This window comes from Oncorhynchus gorbuscha, linkage group LG25, assembly GCF_021184085.1.
Source record: "Oncorhynchus gorbuscha isolate QuinsamMale2020 ecotype Even-year linkage group LG25, OgorEven_v1.0, whole genome shotgun sequence".
NCBI lineage: Eukaryota > Metazoa > Chordata > Actinopteri > Salmoniformes > Salmonidae > Oncorhynchus > Oncorhynchus gorbuscha.
Window position 1 is genome coordinate 50,720,971 of NC_060197.1, and position 18,741 is coordinate 50,739,711.

Consider the following 18,741-nt stretch of genomic DNA (forward strand, 5'->3'; position numbering starts at 1 on the left):
TAGAACCCATCGTGAAGAAACAGAGTTCTCCCATTGGTCGTGGTCACCTCGCCTCACCTGTGGAACATATTGTCTGCTTTTCTCTATGATATTACAGCAACAGACAGATATTGGTGTGAACCATGAAGGCATGAAACAAAAAAATAGGAACATTGATATTTATTTGAATCCTTTATTCTAATGTATTCACAGATACAGGGCATGAACTCATTATAAAGGTCAACAGAACAGTGGTCTCCTGATGGAGTTGGGGACAGGGCATGAACTCATTATAAAGGTCAACAGAACAGTGGTCTCCTGATGGAGTTGGGGACAGGGCATGAACCATTATAAAGGTCAACAGAGTTCTCCCATGGAGTTGGGGACAGGGCTGAATGTGTAAAGGTCAACAGAACAGTGGTCTCCTGATGGAGTTGGGGACAGGGCTATGTGTAAAGGTCAACAGAACAGTGGTCTCTGATGGAGTTAGGGCTGAAGTCAACAGAACAGTGGTCTCCCTGATGGAGTTGGGGACAGGGCATGAACTCATTATAAAGGTCAACAGAACAGTGGTCTCCCGATGGAGTTGGGGACAGGGCATGAACTCATTATAAAGGTCAACAGAACAGTGGTCTGATGGAGTTGGGGACAGGGCATGAACTCATTATAAAGGTCAACAGAACAGTGGTCTCCTGATGGAGTTGGGGACAGGGCATGAACTCATTATAAAGGTCAACAGAACAGTGGTCTCCTGATGGAGTTGGGGACAGGGCATGAACTCATTATAAAGGTCAACAGAACAGTGGTCTCCTGATGGAGTTGGGGACAGGGCTGAATGTGTAAAGGTCAACAGAACAGTGGTCTCCTGATGGAGTTGGGGACAGGGCTGAATGTGTAAAGGTCAACAGAACAGTGGTCTCCTGATGGAGTTGGGGACAGGACTGAATGTGTAAAGGTCAACAGAACAGTGGTCTCCTGATGGAGTTGGGGACAGGTGTCCTGATACATAGGATGATGTAATGACATCATTAAACAAAGATGTGACAAAAATATGTGTCCCTAATGGCACCCAATATAACATAGTGCCCTACTTTAGACCAGAGCCCTATTCTCTATAATATAGTGCCCTACATTAGACCAGAGCCCTATTCTCTATAATATAGTGGACAACATTAGACCAGAGCCCTATTCTCTATAACATAGTGGACTACTTTAGACCAGAGCCCTATTCTCTATAACATAGTGGACTACTTTAGACCAGAGCCCTATTCTCTATAACATAGTGCCCTACTTTAGACCAGAGCCCTATTCCCTATGTAGTGCCCTACTTTAGACCAGAGCCCTATTCTCTATAACATAGTGCCCTACTTTAGACCAGAGCCCTATTCTCTATAACATAGTGGACTACTTTAGACCAGAGCCCTATTCTCTATAACATAGTGCCCTACTTTAGACCAGAGCCCTATTCTCTATAATATAGTGGACTACATTAGACCAGAGCCCTATTCTCTATAATATAGTGGACTACATTAGACCAGAGCCCTATTCTCTATAATATAGTGGACTACATTAGACCAGAGCCCTATTCTCTATAATATAGTGGACTACATTAGACCAGAGCCCTATTCTCTATAATATAGTGGACTACATTAGACCAGAGCCCTATTCTCTATAATATAGTGGACTACATTAGACCAGAGCCCTATTCTCTATAATATAGTGGACTACATTAGACCAGAGCCCTATTCTCTATAATATAGTGGACTACATTAGACCAGAGCCCTATTCTCTATAATATAGTGGACTACATTAGACCAGAGCCCTATTCTCTATAACATAGTGCCCTACTTTAGACCAGAGCCCTATTCTCTATAATATAGTGGACTACATTAGACCAGAGCCCTATTCTCTATAACATAGTGCCCTACTTTAGACCAGAGCCCTATTCTCTATAATATAGTGGACTACATTAGACCAGAGCCCTATTCTCTATAATATAGTGGACTACATTAGACCAGAGCCCTATTCTCTATAATATAGTGGACTACATTAGACCAGAGCCCTATTCTCTATAATATAGTGGACAACATTAGACCAGAGCCCTATTCTCTATAATATAGTGGACTACTTTAGACCAGAGCCCTATTCTCTATAACATAGTGCCCTACTTTAGACCAGAGCCCTATTCTCTATAATATAGTGGACAACATTAGACCAGAGCCCTATTCTCTATAATATAGTGGACTACTTTAGACCAGAGCCCTATTCTCTATAACATAGTGCCCTACTTTAGACCAGAGCCCTATTCTCTATAATATAGTGGACAACATTAGACCAGAGCCCTATTCTCTATAATATAGTGGACTACATTAGACCAGAGCCCGATTCTCTATAATATAGTGGACTACATTAGACCAGAGCCCTATTCTCTATAATATAGTGGGCTACATTAGACCAGAGCCCTATTCTCTATAATATAGTGGACTACATTAGACCAGAGTCCTATTCTCTATAATATAGTGGACTACATTAGACCAGAGCCCTATTCTCTATAATATAGTGGACTACATTAGACCAGAGCCCTATTCTCTATAATATAGTGGACTACATTAGACCAGAGCCCTATTCTCTATAATATAGTGGACTACATTAGACCAGAGCCCTATTCTCTATAATATAGTGGACTACATTAGACCAGAGCCCTATTCTCTATAATATAGTGGACTACATTAGACCAGAGCACTATTCTCTATAATATAGTGGGCTACATTAGACCAGAGCCCTATTCTCTATAATATAGTGGACTACATTAGACCAGGACCACGGGGTAACGGGGAGCCATTTGGAAGGCAGTCAAAGTGTCTGTTCTGAATTATGACTGGTCCAATGGACCCTGCTGTCTGGAAGGTGATTGGCTGAGCTCACATCTTGCTCTCACATGGCTCCACCCCTTTAGACACGGGTCCCGACACAGACTCTGGGGCGTCCTCTTCAGTGCCTGATTCAAATCAGAGAGGAAAATACTATGAAGTGTGTGTGTGCGCGTGTTTTAGGGTGTGTTTGTGAGTTCACACCTACTTGCTGCTTAAGTGTGTATTTCGCTGTCTATACTTGTGTGTGCGTACACTCACCCTCTTTCCTGTCTGCGTGTGTGTCCTCCGGGTGTCTGGTCAGCAGTCTGGGCCCTGCCAGGCCGATCCCCAGGGCTCCTAGAGGTGCTGTAGTGAGGATGGCCAGAACAGCCACAGTCAGAACATCCAGACCGTACTTCACCAGAACCTCATCCCCCTCTACACGGGCCATGTCCAAGGCTGTAGAACCTATCGCTGCCTAGAACCCATAGAACCAGTTAGAATGATTTAGATACCCAGATCTAGAACCAAATACCTCTCTACACGGGCCATGTCCAAGGCTGTAGAACCTATCGCTAACCTATCGTCAATAAGATTCTTGCTACGTAAGCTTAACTTTCTGAACATTCGAGACGTGTAGTCCACTTGTCATTCCAATCTCCTTTGCATTAGCGTAGCCTCTTCTGTAGCCTGTCAACTATGTGTCTGTCTATCCCTGTTCTCTCCTCTCTGCACAGACCATACAAACGCTCCACACCGCGTGGCCGCGGCCACCCTAATCTGGTGGTCTCTGCGCGCACGACCCACGTGGAGTTCCAGGTCTTCGGTAGCCTCTGGAACTGCCGATCTGCGGCCAACAAGGCAGAGTTCATCTCAGCCTATGCCTCCCTCCAGTCCCTCGACTTCTTGGCACTTACGGAAACATGGATCACCACAGACAACACTGCTACTCCTACTGCTCTCTGTTCGTCCGCCCACGTGTTCTCGCACACCCCGAGAGCTTCTGGTCAGCGGGGTGGTGGCACCGGGATCCTCATCTCTCCCAAGTGGTCATTCTCTCTTTCTCCCCTTACCCATCTGTCTATCGTCTCCTTTGAATTCCATGCTGTCACAGTTACCAGCCCTTTCAAGCTTAACATCCTTATCATTTATCGCCCTCCAGGTTCCCTCGGAGAGTTCATCAATGAGCTTGATGCCTTGATAAGCTCCTTTCCTGAGGACGGCTCACCTCTCACAGTTCTGGGCGACTTTAACCTCCCCACGTCTACCTTTGACTCATTCCTCTCTGCCTCCTTCTTTCCACTCCTCTCCTGTTTTGACCTCACCCTCTCACCTTCCCCCCCTACTCACAAGGCAGGCAATACGCTCGACCTCATCTTTACTAGATGCTGTTCTTCCACTAACCTCATTGCAATTCCCCTCCAAGTCTCCGACCACTACCTTGTATCCTTTTCCCTCTCGCTCTCATCCAACACCTCCCACACTGCCCCTACTCGGATGGTATCGCGCCGTCCCAACCTTCGCTCTCTCTCCCCCGCTACTCTCTCCTCTTCCATCCTATCATCTCTTCCCTCTGCTCAAACCTTCTCCAACCTATCTCCTGATTCTGCCTCCTCAACCCTCCTCTCCTCCCTTTCTGCATCCTTTGACTCTCTATGTCCCCTATCCTCCAGGCCGGCTCGGTCCTCCCCTCCCGCTCCGTGGCTCGACGACTCATTGCGAGCTCACAGAACAGGGCTCCGGGCAGCCGAGCGGAAATGGAGGAAAACTCACCTCCCTGCGGACCTGGCATCGTTTCACTCCCTCCTCTCTACATTTTCCTCCTCTGTCTCTGCTGCTAAAGCCACTTTCTACCACTCTAAATTCCAAGCATCCGCCTCTAACCCTAGGAAGCTCTTTGCCACCTTCTCCTCCCTCCTGAATCCCCCCCCCCTCCTCCCTCTCTGCAGATGACTTCGTCAACCATTTTGAAAAGAAGGTCGATGACATCCGATCCTCGTTTGCTAAGTCAAACGACACCGCTGGTTCTGCTCACACTGCCCTACCCTGTGCTCTGACCTCTTTCTCCCCTCTCTCTCCAGATGAAATGTCGCGTCTTGTGACGGCCGGCCGCCCAACAACCTGCCCGCTTGACCCTATCCCCTCCTCTCTTCTCCAGACCATTTCCGGAGACCTTCTCCCCTTACCTCACCTCGCTCATCAACTCATCCCTGACCGCTGGCTACGTCCCTTCCGTCTTCAAGAGAGCGAGAGTTGCACCCCTTCTGAAAAAACCTACACTCGATCCCTCCGATGTCAACAACTACATACCAGTATCCCTTCTTTCTTTTCTCTCCAAAACTCTTGAACGTGCCGTCCTTGGCCAGCTCTCCCGCTATCTCTCTCTGAATGACCTTCTTGATCCAAATCAGTCAGGTTTCAAGACTAGTCATTCAACTGAGACTGCTCTTCTCTGTATCGCGGAGGCGCTCCGCACTGCTAAAGCTAACTCTCTCTCCTCTGCTCTCATCCTTCTAGACCTATCGGCTGCCTTCAATACTGTGAACCATCAGATCCTCCTCTCCACCCTCTCCGAGTTGGGCATCTCCGGCGCGGCCCACGCTTGGATTGCGTCCTACCTGACAGGTCGCTCCTACCAGGTGGCGTGGCGAGAATCTGTCTCCTCACCACGCGCTCTCACCACTGGTGTCCCCCAGGGCTCTGTTCTAGGCCCTCTCCTATTCTCGCTATACACCAAGTCACTTGGCTCTGTCATAACCTCACATGGTCTCTCCTATCATTGCTATGCAGACGACACACAATTAATCTTCTCCTTTCCCCTTCTGATGACCAGGTGGCGAATCGCATCTCTGCATGTCTGGCAGACATATCAGTGTGGATGACGGATCACCACCTCAAGCTGAACCTCAGCAAGACGGAGCTGCTCTTCCTCCCGGGGAAGGACTGCCCGTTCCATGATCTCGCCATCACGGTTGACAACTCCATTGTGTCCTCCTCCCAGAGCGCTAAGAACCTTGGCGTGATCCTGGACAACACCCTGTCGTTCTCAACTAACATCAAGGCGGTGGCCCGTTCCTGTAGGTTCATGCTCTACAACATCCGCAGAGTACGACCCTGCCTCACACAGGAAGCGGCGCAGGTCCTAATCCAGGCACTTGTCATCTCCCGTCTGGATTACTGCAACTCGCTGTTGGCTGGGCTCCCTGCCTGTGCCATTAAACCCCTTCAACTCATCCAGAACGCCGCAGCCCGTCTGGTGTTCAACCTTCCCAAGATCTCTCACATCACCCCGCTCCTCCGCTCTCTCCACTGGCTTCCAGTTGAAGCTCGCATCCGCTACAAGACCATGGTGCTTGCCTACGGAGCTGTGAGGGGAACGGCACCTCAGTACCTCCAGGCTCTGATCAGGCCCTACACCTAAAACAAGGGCACTGCGTTCATCCACCTCTGGCCTGCTCGCCTCCCTACCACTGAGGAAGTACAGTTCCCGCTCAGCCCAGTCAAAACTGTTCGCTGCTCTGGCCCCCCAATGGTGGAACAAACTCCCTCACGACGCCAGGACAGCGGAGTCAATCACCACCTTCCGGAGACACCTGAAACCCCACCTCTTTAAGGAATACCTAGGATAGGATAAGTAATCCCTCTCACCCCCCCTTTAAGATTTAGATGCACTATTGTAAAGTGACTGTTCCACTGGATGTCATAAGGTGAATGCACCAATTTGTAAGTCGCTCTGGATAAGAGCGTCTGCTAAATGACTTAAATGTAATGTAAATGCTACCTAGAACCCAACAGAACCAGTTAGAATGATTTGAAACCCCCGACAGATCTTGGCTGCGTCCCTCAGTGGCTGGTGGGTCATATGGGATGATCATTCTAAGCGGGGGACACATGGAAACCGAGGTCTCGATTCCATCCAAAACGCACAAGTTCAGCATAACATTTAAAGACAATATTCCAATGTTGGTGGGGACTGAAGCCACGTTAAATGGTGCACATGGCGGCTCAATCGGAAATGACATTTACATGACAAGCACGCTATACTTCAGCGATAAGGATGGAATACCCATGTGTTTGATTCAATTAAGACCCATGTGTTTGATTCAATTAAGACCCATGTGTTTGATTCAATTAAGACCCATGTGTTTGATTCAATTAAGACCCATGTGTTTGATTCAATTAAGACCCATGTGTTTGATTCAATAAAGATTCATGTGTTTGATTCAATTAAGACCCATGTGTTTGATTCAATGAAGACTCATGTGTTTGATTCAATGAAGACCCATGTGTTTGATTCAATTAAGACTCATGTGTTTGATTCAATTAAGACCCATGTGTTTGATTCAATTAAGACCCATGTGTTTGATTCAATTAAGACCCATGTGTTTGATTCAATTAAGACCCATGTGTTTGATTCAATTAAGACCCATGTGTTTGATTCAATTAAGACCCATGTGTTTGATTCAATTAAGACCCATGTGTTTGATTCAATTAAGACCCATGTGTTTGATTCAATTAAGACCCATGTGTTTGATTCAATTAAGACCCATGTGTTTGATTCAATTAAGACCCATGTGTTTGATTCAATTAAGACCCATGTGTTTGATTCAATTAAGACCCATGTGTTTGATTCAATTAAGACCCATGTGTTTGATTCAATTAAGACCCATGTGTTTGATTCAATTACGACTCATGTGTTTGATTCAATAAAGATTCATGTGTTTGATTCAATTAAGACCCATGTGTTTGATTCAATGAAGACTCATGTGTTTGATTCAATTAAGACCCATGTGTTTGATTCAATTAAGACTCATGTGTTTGATTCAATAAAGACTCATGTGTTTGATTCAATTAAGACCCATGTGTTTGATTCAATTAAGACCCATGTGTTTGATTCAATTAAGACTCATGTGTTTGATTCAATTAAGACTCATGTGTTTGATTCAATAAAGACTCATGTGTTTGATACCTTTCCATCTATTCCATTCCAGCCATTACCTCCTTCCAAAATGTCCTCACACCAGCCTCCTGTAAGGGCTTAGAAAAAAGGGTTCCAAAAGGGTTATTGGAGCTGTCCCCATAGGAGCTGTCCCCATAGGAGCTGTCCCAATAGGAGCTGTCCCAATAGGAGCTGTCCCCATAGGAGCTGTCCCAATAGGAGCTGTCCCCATAGGAGCTGTCCCCATAGGAGCTGTCCCAATAGGAACTGTCCCCATAGGAGCTGTCCCCATAGGAGCTGTCCCCATAGGAGCTGTCCCAATAGGAGCTGTCCCCATAGGAGCTGTCCCAATAGGAGCTGTCCCCATAGGAGCTGTCCCCATAGGAGCTGTCCCAATAGGAGCTGTCCCCAGCTGTCCCAATAGGAGCTGTCCCAATAGGAGCTGTCCCCAGCTGTCCCAATAGGAGCTGTCCCAATAGGAGCTGTCCCAATAGGAGCTGTCCCCATAGGAGCTGTCCCCAGCTGTCCCAATAGGAGCTGTCCCAATAGGAGCTGTCCCCAGCTGTCCCAATAGGAGCTGTCCCCAGCTGTCCCAATAGGAGCTGTCCCAATAGGAGCTGTCCCCAGCTGTCCCAATAGGAGCTGTCCCCAGCTGTCCCAATATGAGCTGTCCCAATAGGAGCTGTCCCCAGCTGTCCCAATAGGAGCTGTCCCAATAGAAGCTGTCCCCAGCTGTCCCAATAGGAGCTGTCCCAATAGGAGCTGTCCCCAGCTGTCCCAATAGGAGCTGTCCCCAGCTGTCCCAATAGGAGCTGTCCCAATAGGAGCTGTCCCCAGCTGTCCCAATAGGAGCTGTCCCCAGCTGTCCCAATAGGAGCTGTCCCAATAGGAGCTGTCCCCAGCTGTCCCAATAGGAGCTGTCCCCAATAGGAGCTGTCCCAATAGGAGCTGTCCCAATAGGAGCTGTCCCAATAGGAGCTGTCCCCATAGGAGCTGTCCCCATAAGAGCTGTCCCCATAGGAGCTATCCCCATAGGAGCTGTCTCCATAGGAGCTATTACACCATAGGAGCTGTCCCCATAGGAGCTGTCCCCATAGGAGCTGTCCCCATAGGAGCTGTCCCAATAGGAGCTGTCCCCATAGGAGCTGTCCCCATAGGAGCTGTCCCAATAGGAACTGTCCCCAGCTGTCCCCATAGGAGCTGTCCCCATAGGAGCTGTCCCCATAGGAGCTGTCCCCATAGGAGCTGTCCCCATAGGAACTGTCCCCATAGGAGCTGTCCCCATAGGAGCTGTCCCCAGCTGTCCCCATAGGAGCTATCCCCATAGGAGCTGTCCCCATAGGAGCTGTCCCCATAGGAGCTATCCCCATAGGAGCTGTCCCCATAGGAGCTGTCCCCATAGGAGCTGTCCCCATAGGAGCTGTCCCCATAGGAACTGTCCCAATAGGAGCTGTCCCCAGCTTTCCCCATAGGAGCTATCCCCATAGGAGCTGTCCCCATAGGAGCTGTCCCCATAGGAGCTATCCCCAGCTGTCCCCATAGGAGCTGTCCCCATAGGAGCTGTCCCCATAGGAGCTGTCCCCAGCTGTCCCCATAGGAGCTGTCCCCAGCTGTCCCCATAGGAGCTGTCCCCATAGGAGCTGTCCCCAGCTGTCCCCATAGGAACTGTCCCCATAGGAGCTGTCCCCATAGGAGCTGTCCCCAGCTGTCCCTATAGGAGCTGTCCCCATAGGAGCTGTCCCCATAGGTAGCAGTGTATTTGTAGCTAATTAAGCTCTCACCTGTACGGTGGCTTTGGGGATCCAGGCCAAAGCGATAAAGAGCTTCTCTCTCAGGGTGAAACCAGCAAACAGAACCACAGATAGAGTTACCAGAACACGAACCAGCAGGCCTGCACTGATACAGACCAGACCCAGACCTAGAGAGAGAGGGAGGGAGGGGGTAGAGAGAGAAAGGGGGAGAGAGAGAGACAGAGAGATGGGGGAGAGAGAAAGAGAGAGAGGGAGGGGGGACACAGATAGAGATGGGGAGAGAGAAAGAGAGGGAGGGTGGAAAGAGAGAGAGAGGGAGGGAGGGTGGAGAGAGAGAGAGAGAGAGAGAGAGAGATAGAGATGGGGAGAGAGAAAGAGAGGGAGGGTGGAAAGAGAGAGAGAGAGAGCGAGAGGGAGAGAAAGAGGGAGAGAAGGAGGGGGGAGAAGGAGGAAAGAGAAACACTCTTTATTAGAATTAGTACTGAAGTTAATAATAATATAATAATATATGCCATTTAGCAGACGCTTTTATCCAAAGCGACTTACAGTCATGTGTGCATACATTCTACGTATGGGTGGTCATTGTAGTATTATAGTAATATAGTAGTAGTAGTATGGTTGTACTGTAGTAGTAGTATGGCAGTAGTAGTAGTAGTATAGTAGTACTGTAGTAGCAATATAGTAGTTGTAGTATGGTAGTACCGTAGTAGCAGTATAGTAGTCGTAGTAGTAGTATGGTAGTACTGTAGTAGCAATATAGTAGTTGTAGTAGTAGTATGGTAGTACTGTAGTCGCAATATAGTAGTTGTAGTAGTAGTATGGTAGTACCGTAGTAGCAGTATAGTAGTTGTAGTAGTAGTAGTATGGCAGTAGTGTAGTAGCAGTATAGTAGTTGTAGTAGTAGTATGGTAGTACCGTAGTAGTATGGTAGTAGTACTAGTATGGTAGTACTGTAGTAGTAGTATGGCTGTACTGTAGTAGTAGTAAGGCAGTAGTAGTAGTATGGTAGTACTGTAGTAGTATTATAGTAGTACTATAGTACTGTAGTAGCAGTAGTAGTAGTATGGTAGTACTGTAGTAGTAGTATGGTAGTACTGTAGTAGTAGTATGGCAGCAGTAGTAGTATGGCAGTACTGTAGTAGTATGGTAGTACTTTAGTAGTAGTATGGTAGTAGTAGTATGGTAGTAGCAGTATGGTAGTAGTAGTAGTAGTAATAGTATGGTAGTACTGTAGTAGTAGTATGGTAGTACTGTAGTAGTAGTATGGCAGTAGTAATAGTATGGCAGTACTGTAGTAGTATGGTAGTAAGGTAGTAGTAGTATGGCAGTAGAAGTAGTATGGCAGTACTGTAGTAGTAGTAGTAGTAGTATGGTAGTACTGTAGTAGTGTGGTAGTACTGAAGTAGTAGTATTGCAGTACTGTATTAGTAGCTTGGCAGTACTCTAGTAGTAGTATGGCAGTAGTAGTAGTATGCTAGTACTGTAGTAGTAGTATGGTAGTAGTAGTAGTATGCTAGTACTGTAGTAGTATGGCAGTACTGTAGTAGCAGTTTAGTAGTTGTAGTAGTAGTAGTAGTATGGTTGTAGTAGTATGGTAGTAGTAGTAGTATGGTAGTAGTAGCAGTATGGTCATACTGTAGTAGTAGTATGGTAGTACTGTAGTAGTAGTATGGTAGTCCTGTAGTAGTAGTATGGTAGTAGTAGTAGTATGGTAGAACTGTAGAAGTAGTATGGTAGTAGTAGTAGTAGCAGTATGGTAGTAGTAGTAGTAGTAGTAGTATGGTAGTGCTGTAGTAGTAGTATGGCAGTACTGTAGTAGTAATAGTATGGCAGTACTGTAGTAGTAGTATGGCAGTACTGTAGTAGTAGTAGTATGGCAGTACTGTAGTAGTATGGTAGTGCTGTAGTAGTAGTATGGTAGTAGTAGTAGTAGTATGGCAGTACTGTAGTAGTGGTAGTATGGCAGTACTGTAGTAGTAGTAGTATGGCAGTACTGTAGTAGTAGTATGGTAGTCCTGTAGTAGTAGTATGGCAGTACTGTAGTAGAAGTATGGCAGTACTGTAGTAGTAGTATGGTAGTCCTGTAGTAGTAGTATGGCAGTAGTAGTAGTAGTATGGCAGTACTGTAGTAGTAGTATGGTAGTCCTGTAGTAGTAGTATGGCAGTAGTAGAAGTATGGCAGTACTGTAGTAGTATGGCAGTACTGTAGTAGTTGTGTGGTAGTGCTGTAGTAGTAGTATGGCAGTAGTAGTAGTAGTATGGTAGTAGCAGTATGGTAGTAGTAGTAGTAGTATGGTAGTACTGTAGTAGTAGTATGGTAGTAGCAGTATGGTAGTAGTAGTAGTAGTAGTAGTATGGTAGTACTGTAGTAGTAGTATGGTAGTGCTGTAGTAGTAGTATGGCAGTAGTAGTAGTAGTATGGCAGTACTGTAGTAGTAGTATGGTAGTGCTGTAGTAGTAGTATGGCAGTAGTAGTAGTAGTATGGCAGTACTGTAGTAGTAGTATGGTAGTAATGTAGTATTAGTATGGTAGTGGTAGTAGTATTATGGTAGTACTGTAGTAATATGGCAGTAGTAGTAGTATGGTAGTACTGTAGTAGTATGGTAGTAGTAGTAGTATGGCAGTAGTAGTAGTATGGTAGTAGTAGTATGGAAGTACTGTAGTAGTAGTATGGTAGTACTATAGCAGTAGTATGGTAGTAGTAGTAGTATGCTAGTACTGTAGTAGAAGTATGGTAGTACTGTAGTAGTAGTATGGTAGTAGTAGTAGTAGTATGGTAGTACTGTAGTAGTATGGCAGTACTGTAGTAGCAGTTTAGTAGTTGTAGTAGTATGGTAGTAGTAGTAGTATGGTTGTAGTAGTATGGTAGTAGTAGTAGTATGGTCGTACTGTAGTAGTAGTATGGTAGTCCTGTAGTAGTAGTATGGTAGTCCTGTAGTAGTAGTATGGTAGTAGTAGTAGTATGGTAGTACTGTAGAAGTAGTATGGTAGTAGTAGCAGTATGGTAGTAGTAGTACTGTAGTAGTAGTATGGTAGTACTGTAGTAGTAGTATGGTAGTGCTGTAGTAGTAGTATGGCAGTAGTAGTAGTATCGCAGTACTGTAGTAGTAGTAGTATGGCAGTAATGTTATATTAGTATGGTAGTAGTAGTAGTAGTGGTAGTAAGGTAGTACTGTAGTAGTATGGCAGTCGTAGTAGTATGGCAGTACTGTAGTAGTAGTATGGTAGTAGTAGTAGTATGGCAGTAGTAGTAGTATGGTAGTAGTAGTATGGAAGTACTGTAGTACTTGTATGGTAGTACTATAGCAGCAGTATGGTAGTAGTAGTAGTATGGTAGTACTGTAGTAGTATGGCAGTAGTAGTAGTATGGCAGTACTGTAGTAGTAGTATGGCAGTACTGTAGTAGTAGTATGGTAGTAGTAGTAGTATGGTAGTACTGTAGTAGTAGTATGGTAGTAGTAGTAGTATGGCAGTACTGTAGTAGTAGTATGGCAGTACTGTAGTAGTAGTATGGTAGTACTGTAGTAGTAGTATGGTAGTACTGTAGTAGTAGTATGGTTGTAGTAGTAGTATGGCAGTACTGTAGTAGTAGTATGGCAGTACTGTAGTAGCAGTTTAGTAATTGTAGCAGTATGGTAGTAGTAGTAGTAGTATGGTAGTAGTAGTATGGTAGTAGCAGTATGGTAGTAGTAGTATGGTAGTGCTGTAGTAGTAGTATGGCAGTAGTAGTAGTAGTATCGCAGTACTGTAGTAGTAGTATGGCAGTAATGTTATATTAGTATGGTAGTAGTAGTAGTAGTGGTAGTAAGGTAGTACTGTAGTAGTATGGCAGTCGTAGTAGTATGGCAGTACTGTAGTAGTAGTATGGTAGTAGTAGTAGTATGGCAGTAGTAGTAGTATGGTAGTAGTAGTATGGAAGTACTGTAGTACTTGTATGGTAGTACTATAGCAGCAGTATGGTAGTAGTAGTAGTATGGTAGTACTGTAGTAGTATGGCAGTAGTAGTAGTATGGCAGTACTGTAGTAGTAGTATGGCAGTACTGTAGTAGTAGTATGGTAGTAGTAGTAGTGGTATGGTAGTACTGTAGTAGTAGTATGGTAGTAGTAGTAGTATGGCAGTACTGTAGTAGTAGTATGGCAGTACTGTAGTAGTAGTATGGCAGTACTGTAGTAGTAGTATGGTAGTACTGTAGTAGTAGTATGGTAGTAGTAGTAGTAGTAGTATAGTATGGTAGTAGTAGTAGTAGTATGGCAGTAGTAGTATGGCAGTACTGTAGTAGTAGTAGTAGTAGTATGGCAGTAGTAGTAGTACTAGTATGGCAGTACTGTATTGTAGTAGTACTCTAGTAGTAGTATGGCAGTAGTAGTAGTAGTAGTACTGTAGTAGTAGTAGTAGTAGTAGTATGGTACTGTAGTAGTATGGTAGTAGCAGTTTAGTAGTTGTAGTAGTAGTAGTAGTATGGGTAGTATGGTAGTAGTAGTAGTATGGTAGTAGTAGCAGTATGGTACCTGTAGTAGTATGGCAGTACTGTAGTAGTAGTATGGTAGTCCTGTAGTAGTAGTATGGTAGTAGTAGTAGTATGGTAGCAGTAGTATGGTAGTAGTAGTAGTAGCAGTATGGTAGTAGTAGTAGTAGTAGTAGTATGGTAGTGCTGTAGTAGTAGTATGGCAGTACTGTAGTAGTAGTATGGCAGTACTGTAGTAGTAGTATGGCAGTAATGTAGTAGTAGTAGTATGGCAGTACTGTAGTAGTATGGTAGTAGTAGTATGGTAGTAGGTAGTAGTACTGTAGTAGTTAGTATGGTAGTACTGTAGTAGTAGTAGTATGGCTGTAGTAGTAGTATGGTAGTAGTAGTAGTATGGTAGTACTGTAGTAGTATGGCAGTAGTAGTAGTAGTATGGCAGTACTGTAGTAGTAGTATGGTAGCAGTAGTATGGCAGTAGTAGTAGTAGTAGTACTGTAGTAGTAGTATGGTGTAGCAGTATGGTAGTAGTAGTAGTAGTATGGTAGTAGTAGTAGTAGTAGCAGTAGTATGGCTGTAGTAGCAGTAGTAGTAGTATGGCAGTACTGTAGTAGCAGTATGTAGTAGTACTGTAGTAGTAGTATGGTAGCTGTAGTAATACTGTAGTAGTAGTATGGTAGTATGGTAGTAGTAGTATGGCAGTACTGTAGTAGTAGTATGTAGCTAGCACTGTATGGTAGTAGTAGTAGTATGCTAGTACTGTAGTAGAAGTATGGTAGTACTGTAGTAGTAGTATGGTAGTAGTATAGTAGTATGGTAGTAGTAGTATGGCAGTACTGTAGTAGTAGTAGTATGGTAGTAGTAGTAGTAGTATGGTAGTAGTAGTAGTAGTGGTAGTAGTAGTATGGTAGTATGGCAGTAGTAGTAGTAGTATGGTAGTGTAGTAGTACTGTAGTAGTAGTATGGTAGCTGTAGTAGTAGTAGTATGTAGTAGTAGTGTAGTAGTAGTATGGCAGTAATGTTATATTAGTATGGTAGTAGTAGTATGGTAGTGTAGTAGTAGTAGTATGGCAGTCAGTAGTAGTATGGCAGTACTGTAGTAGTAGTATGGTAGTAGTAGTAGTATGGCAGTAGTAGTAGTATGGTAGTAGTAGTATGAAGTACTGTAGTACTTAGTGTAGTACTATGGCAGCAGTATGGTAGTAGTAGTAGTATGGTAGTACTGTAGTAGTATGGCAGTAGTAGTAGTATGGCAGTACTGTAGTAGTAGTATGGCAGTACTGTAGTAGTAGTATGGTAGTAGTAGTAGTATGGCAGTACTGTAGTAGTAGTATGGCAGTACTGTAGTAGTAGTATGGTAGTACTGTAGTAGTAGTATGGTAGTACTGTAGTAGTAGTATGGTTGTAGTAGTAGTATGGCAGTACTGTAGTAGTAGTATGGCAGTACTGTAGTAGCAGTTTAGTAATTGTAGCAGTATGGTAGTAGTAGTAGTAGTATGGTAGTAGTAGTATGGTAGTAGCAGTATGGTAGTAGTAGTATGGTAGTGCTGTAGTAGTAGTATGGCAGTACTGTAGTAGTAGTATGGTAGTAATGTAGTATTAGTATGGTAGTAGTAGTAGTAGTATGGTAGTACTGTAGTAATATGGCAGTAGTAGTAGTATGGTTTTACTGTAGTAGTATGGTAGTAGTAGTAGTATGGTAGTAGTAGTAGTAGTAGTAGTATGGATGTACTGTAGTAGTATGGTAGTAGTGCAGTAGTAGTAGTATGGTAGTAGTAGTAGTAGTACTTTAGTAGTATGGCAGTACTGTAGTATGGCAGTTTAGTAGTAGTAGGTAGTAGTAGTAGTAGTAGTAGTATGGTCAGTACTGTAGTAGTAGTATAGTATGTAGTAGTAGTATGGTAGTATGGTAGTCCAGTAGTAGTAGTATGTAGTAGTAGTAGTATGGTAGTATTAGTACCAGTAGTAGTAGTATGGTAGTACTGTAGTAGTAGTAGTATGTAGTAGTATGGTAGTACTAGTAGTAAGGTAGTAGCTGTAGTAGTAGTAGTATGGCAGTAGTAGTAGTATGGTAGTAGTAGTAGTAGTATGCTGTAGCAGTAGTAGTAGTATGGTAGTAGTAGTAGTAGTAGTATGGTAGTAGTAGTAGTAGTATGGCAGTACTGTAGTAGTAGTATGGTAGCAGTAGTAGTAGTATGGTAGCAGTAGTAGTAGTATGGTAGTAGTAGTAGTAGTAGTAGTAGTATGGTAGTAGTAGTAGTATGGTAGTACTGTAGTAGTAGTATGGTAGTACTAGTAGTAGTAGTAGTATGGTAGGTTGTAGTAGTAGTAGTATGGCAGTATGGCTGTAGTAGTAGTATAGGCAGTACTGTAGTAGTAGTTTAGTAATTGTAGTAGTAGTAGTAGTATGGTAGTAGTAGTATGGTAGTAGCAGTATGGTAGTAGTAGTATGGTAGTGCTGTAGTAGTAGTATGGCAGTAGTAGTAGTAGTATGTCAGTACTGTAGTAGTAGTATGGTAGTAATGTAGTATTAGTATGGTAGTAGTAGTAGTATGGTAGTACTGTAGTAATATGGCAGTAGTAGTAGTATGGTTTTACTGTAGTAGTATGGTAGTAGTAGTAGTATGGCAGTAGTAGTAGTATGGTAGTAGTAGTATGGATGTACTGTAGTAGAAGTATGGTAGTACAGTAGTAGTAGTATGGTAGTAGTAGTAGTATGGTAGTACTGTAGTAGTATGGCAGTACTGTAGTAGCAGTTTAGTAGTAGTAGTAGTATGGTTGTAGTAGTAGTATGGTTGTAGTAGTATGGTAGTAGTAGTAGTATGGTCGTACTGTAGTAGTAGCATGGTAGTACTGTAGTAGTAGTAGTATGGTAGTCCAGTAGTAGTAGTATGGTAGTAGTAGTAGTATGGTAGTACTGTAGAAGTAGTATGGTAGTAGTAGTAGTAGCAGTATGGTAGTAGTAGTAGTATGGTAGTACTGTAGTAGTAGTAAGGTAGTGCTGTAGTAGTAGTATGGCAGTAGTAGTAGTATGGTAGTACTGTAGAAGTAGTATGGTAGTAGTAGTAGTAGCAGTATGGTAGTAGTAGTAGTAGTAGTAGTAGTATGGTAGTACTGTAGTAGTAGTATGGCAGTACTGTAGTAGTAGTATGGTAGTAGTAGTAGTAGTAGTATGGCAGTACTGTAGTAGTAGTATGGTAGTAGTAGTAGTATGGCAGTAGTAGTAGTAGTAGTATGGTAGTAGTAGTAGTATGGTAGTACTGTAGTAGTAGTATGGTAGCAGTAGTAGTATGGTAGTACTGTGGTGGTAGTATGGTATTTACATTACATTTAAGTCATTTAGCAGACGCTCTTATCCAGAGCGACTTACAAATTGGTGCATTCACCTTATGACATCCAGTGGAACAGTCACTTTACAATAGTGCATCTAAATCTTAAAGGGGGGGGGGAGAGGGAATACTTATCCTATCCTAGGTATTCCTTAAAGAGGTGGGGTTTCAGGTGTCTCCGGAAGGTGGTGATTGACTCCGCTGTCCTGGCGTCGTAGTGTCTGCTAAATGGCATGGTAGTAGTAGTATGGTAGTATTGTGGTGGTAGTGTGGCAGTAGTTGTATGGTAGTACTGTAGTAGTAGTATGGCAATAGTAGTAGTATGGTAGTACTGTAGTAGTATGGTAGTAGTAGTAGTATGGCAGTAGTAGTAGTATGGTAGTACTGTAGTAGTATGGTAGTACTGTAGTAGTATGGCAGTAGTAGTAGTATGGTAGTAGTAGTATGGTAGTACTGTAGTAGTATGGTAGTAGTAGTTGTACTAGTAGTATGGCAGTAGTAGTAGTATGGTAGTACTGTAGTAGTATGGTAGAACTGTAGTAGTAGTATGGTAGTACTGTTGTAGCAGTTTGGCAGAAGTAGTAGTAGTATTATAGTAGTTGTGTGTATTTACCCACTGTGTTGGGGTCCAGTGTAGATAGTAGTAGTAGTAGTATAGTAGTAGTGTGTATTTACCCACTGTGTTGGGTTCCAGTGTAAATAGTAGTAGTATAGTAGTAGTAGTAGTATTATAGTAGTAGTAGTAGTATTATAGTAGTAGTGTGTATTTACCCACTGTGTTGGGGTCCAGTGTAGATACTGTGATTTCTGCTCCTATCAGTCCAAACAGTAACGGTTGGAAGATGTCCCAGAAGTTCCCTACCACTGCTGCTACTGGGCCCTGGGAAGGTTATAAACATGTTATAACACTTTATGAAGATATTATAAACACTTTATAAACACCACAGCTACTGGGACCTCAAAAGATTATAAACATGTTATAACACTTCATAAGGTCGTATCAAAATAACATCGAACTATAGATTGTGTACACATATTTCGCAGATGTTATTGAGGGTCAAATGATTGTGTTTCTAGCTCCAACAGTGCAGTAATATCTAATGATTGTGTTTCTAGTTAACGTGGTCCTTCTGTAGCTCAGTTGGTAGAGCATGGCGCTTGTAACGCCAGGGTAGTGGGTTTGATCCCGGGACCACCCATACGTAGAATGTATGCACACATGACTGTAAGTCGCTTTGGATAAAAGCGTCTGCTAAATGGCATATATTATTATATATTATTAACAGTCAGTAATATATTATGATTGTGTTTCTAGCTCCAACAGTGCAGTAATATCTAATGTTTGTGTTTCTAGTTAACAGTACAGTAATATCTAATGATTGTGTTTCTAGTTAATTAACAGTCAGTAATATCTAATGATTGTGTTT

General features: G+C 43.6%; 1 protein-coding gene across 1 annotated transcript in view; it reads right to left on the reverse strand.

Annotated features, from left to right (window-relative positions):
• Positions 1-2,698: 2,698 nt before the first annotated feature.
• The window catches only part of LOC124014507 (sodium/hydrogen exchanger 9B2-like), a 73,347-nt gene continuing 57,304 nt past the window's right edge, over positions 2,699-18,741 (reverse strand). Inside the window, exons 10-12 of the mRNA XM_046329589.1 lie at positions 9,552-9,688; positions 3,111-3,309; positions 2,699-2,977 (exon numbers count right to left, since the gene is read on the reverse strand). Of these exons, the coding sequence (XP_046185545.1) occupies positions 2,901-2,977; positions 3,111-3,309; positions 9,552-9,688 (413 nt within the window). The 3' untranslated portion in view covers positions 2,699-2,900. The remainder of the gene's footprint in view (positions 2,978-3,110; positions 3,310-9,551; positions 9,689-18,741) is intronic.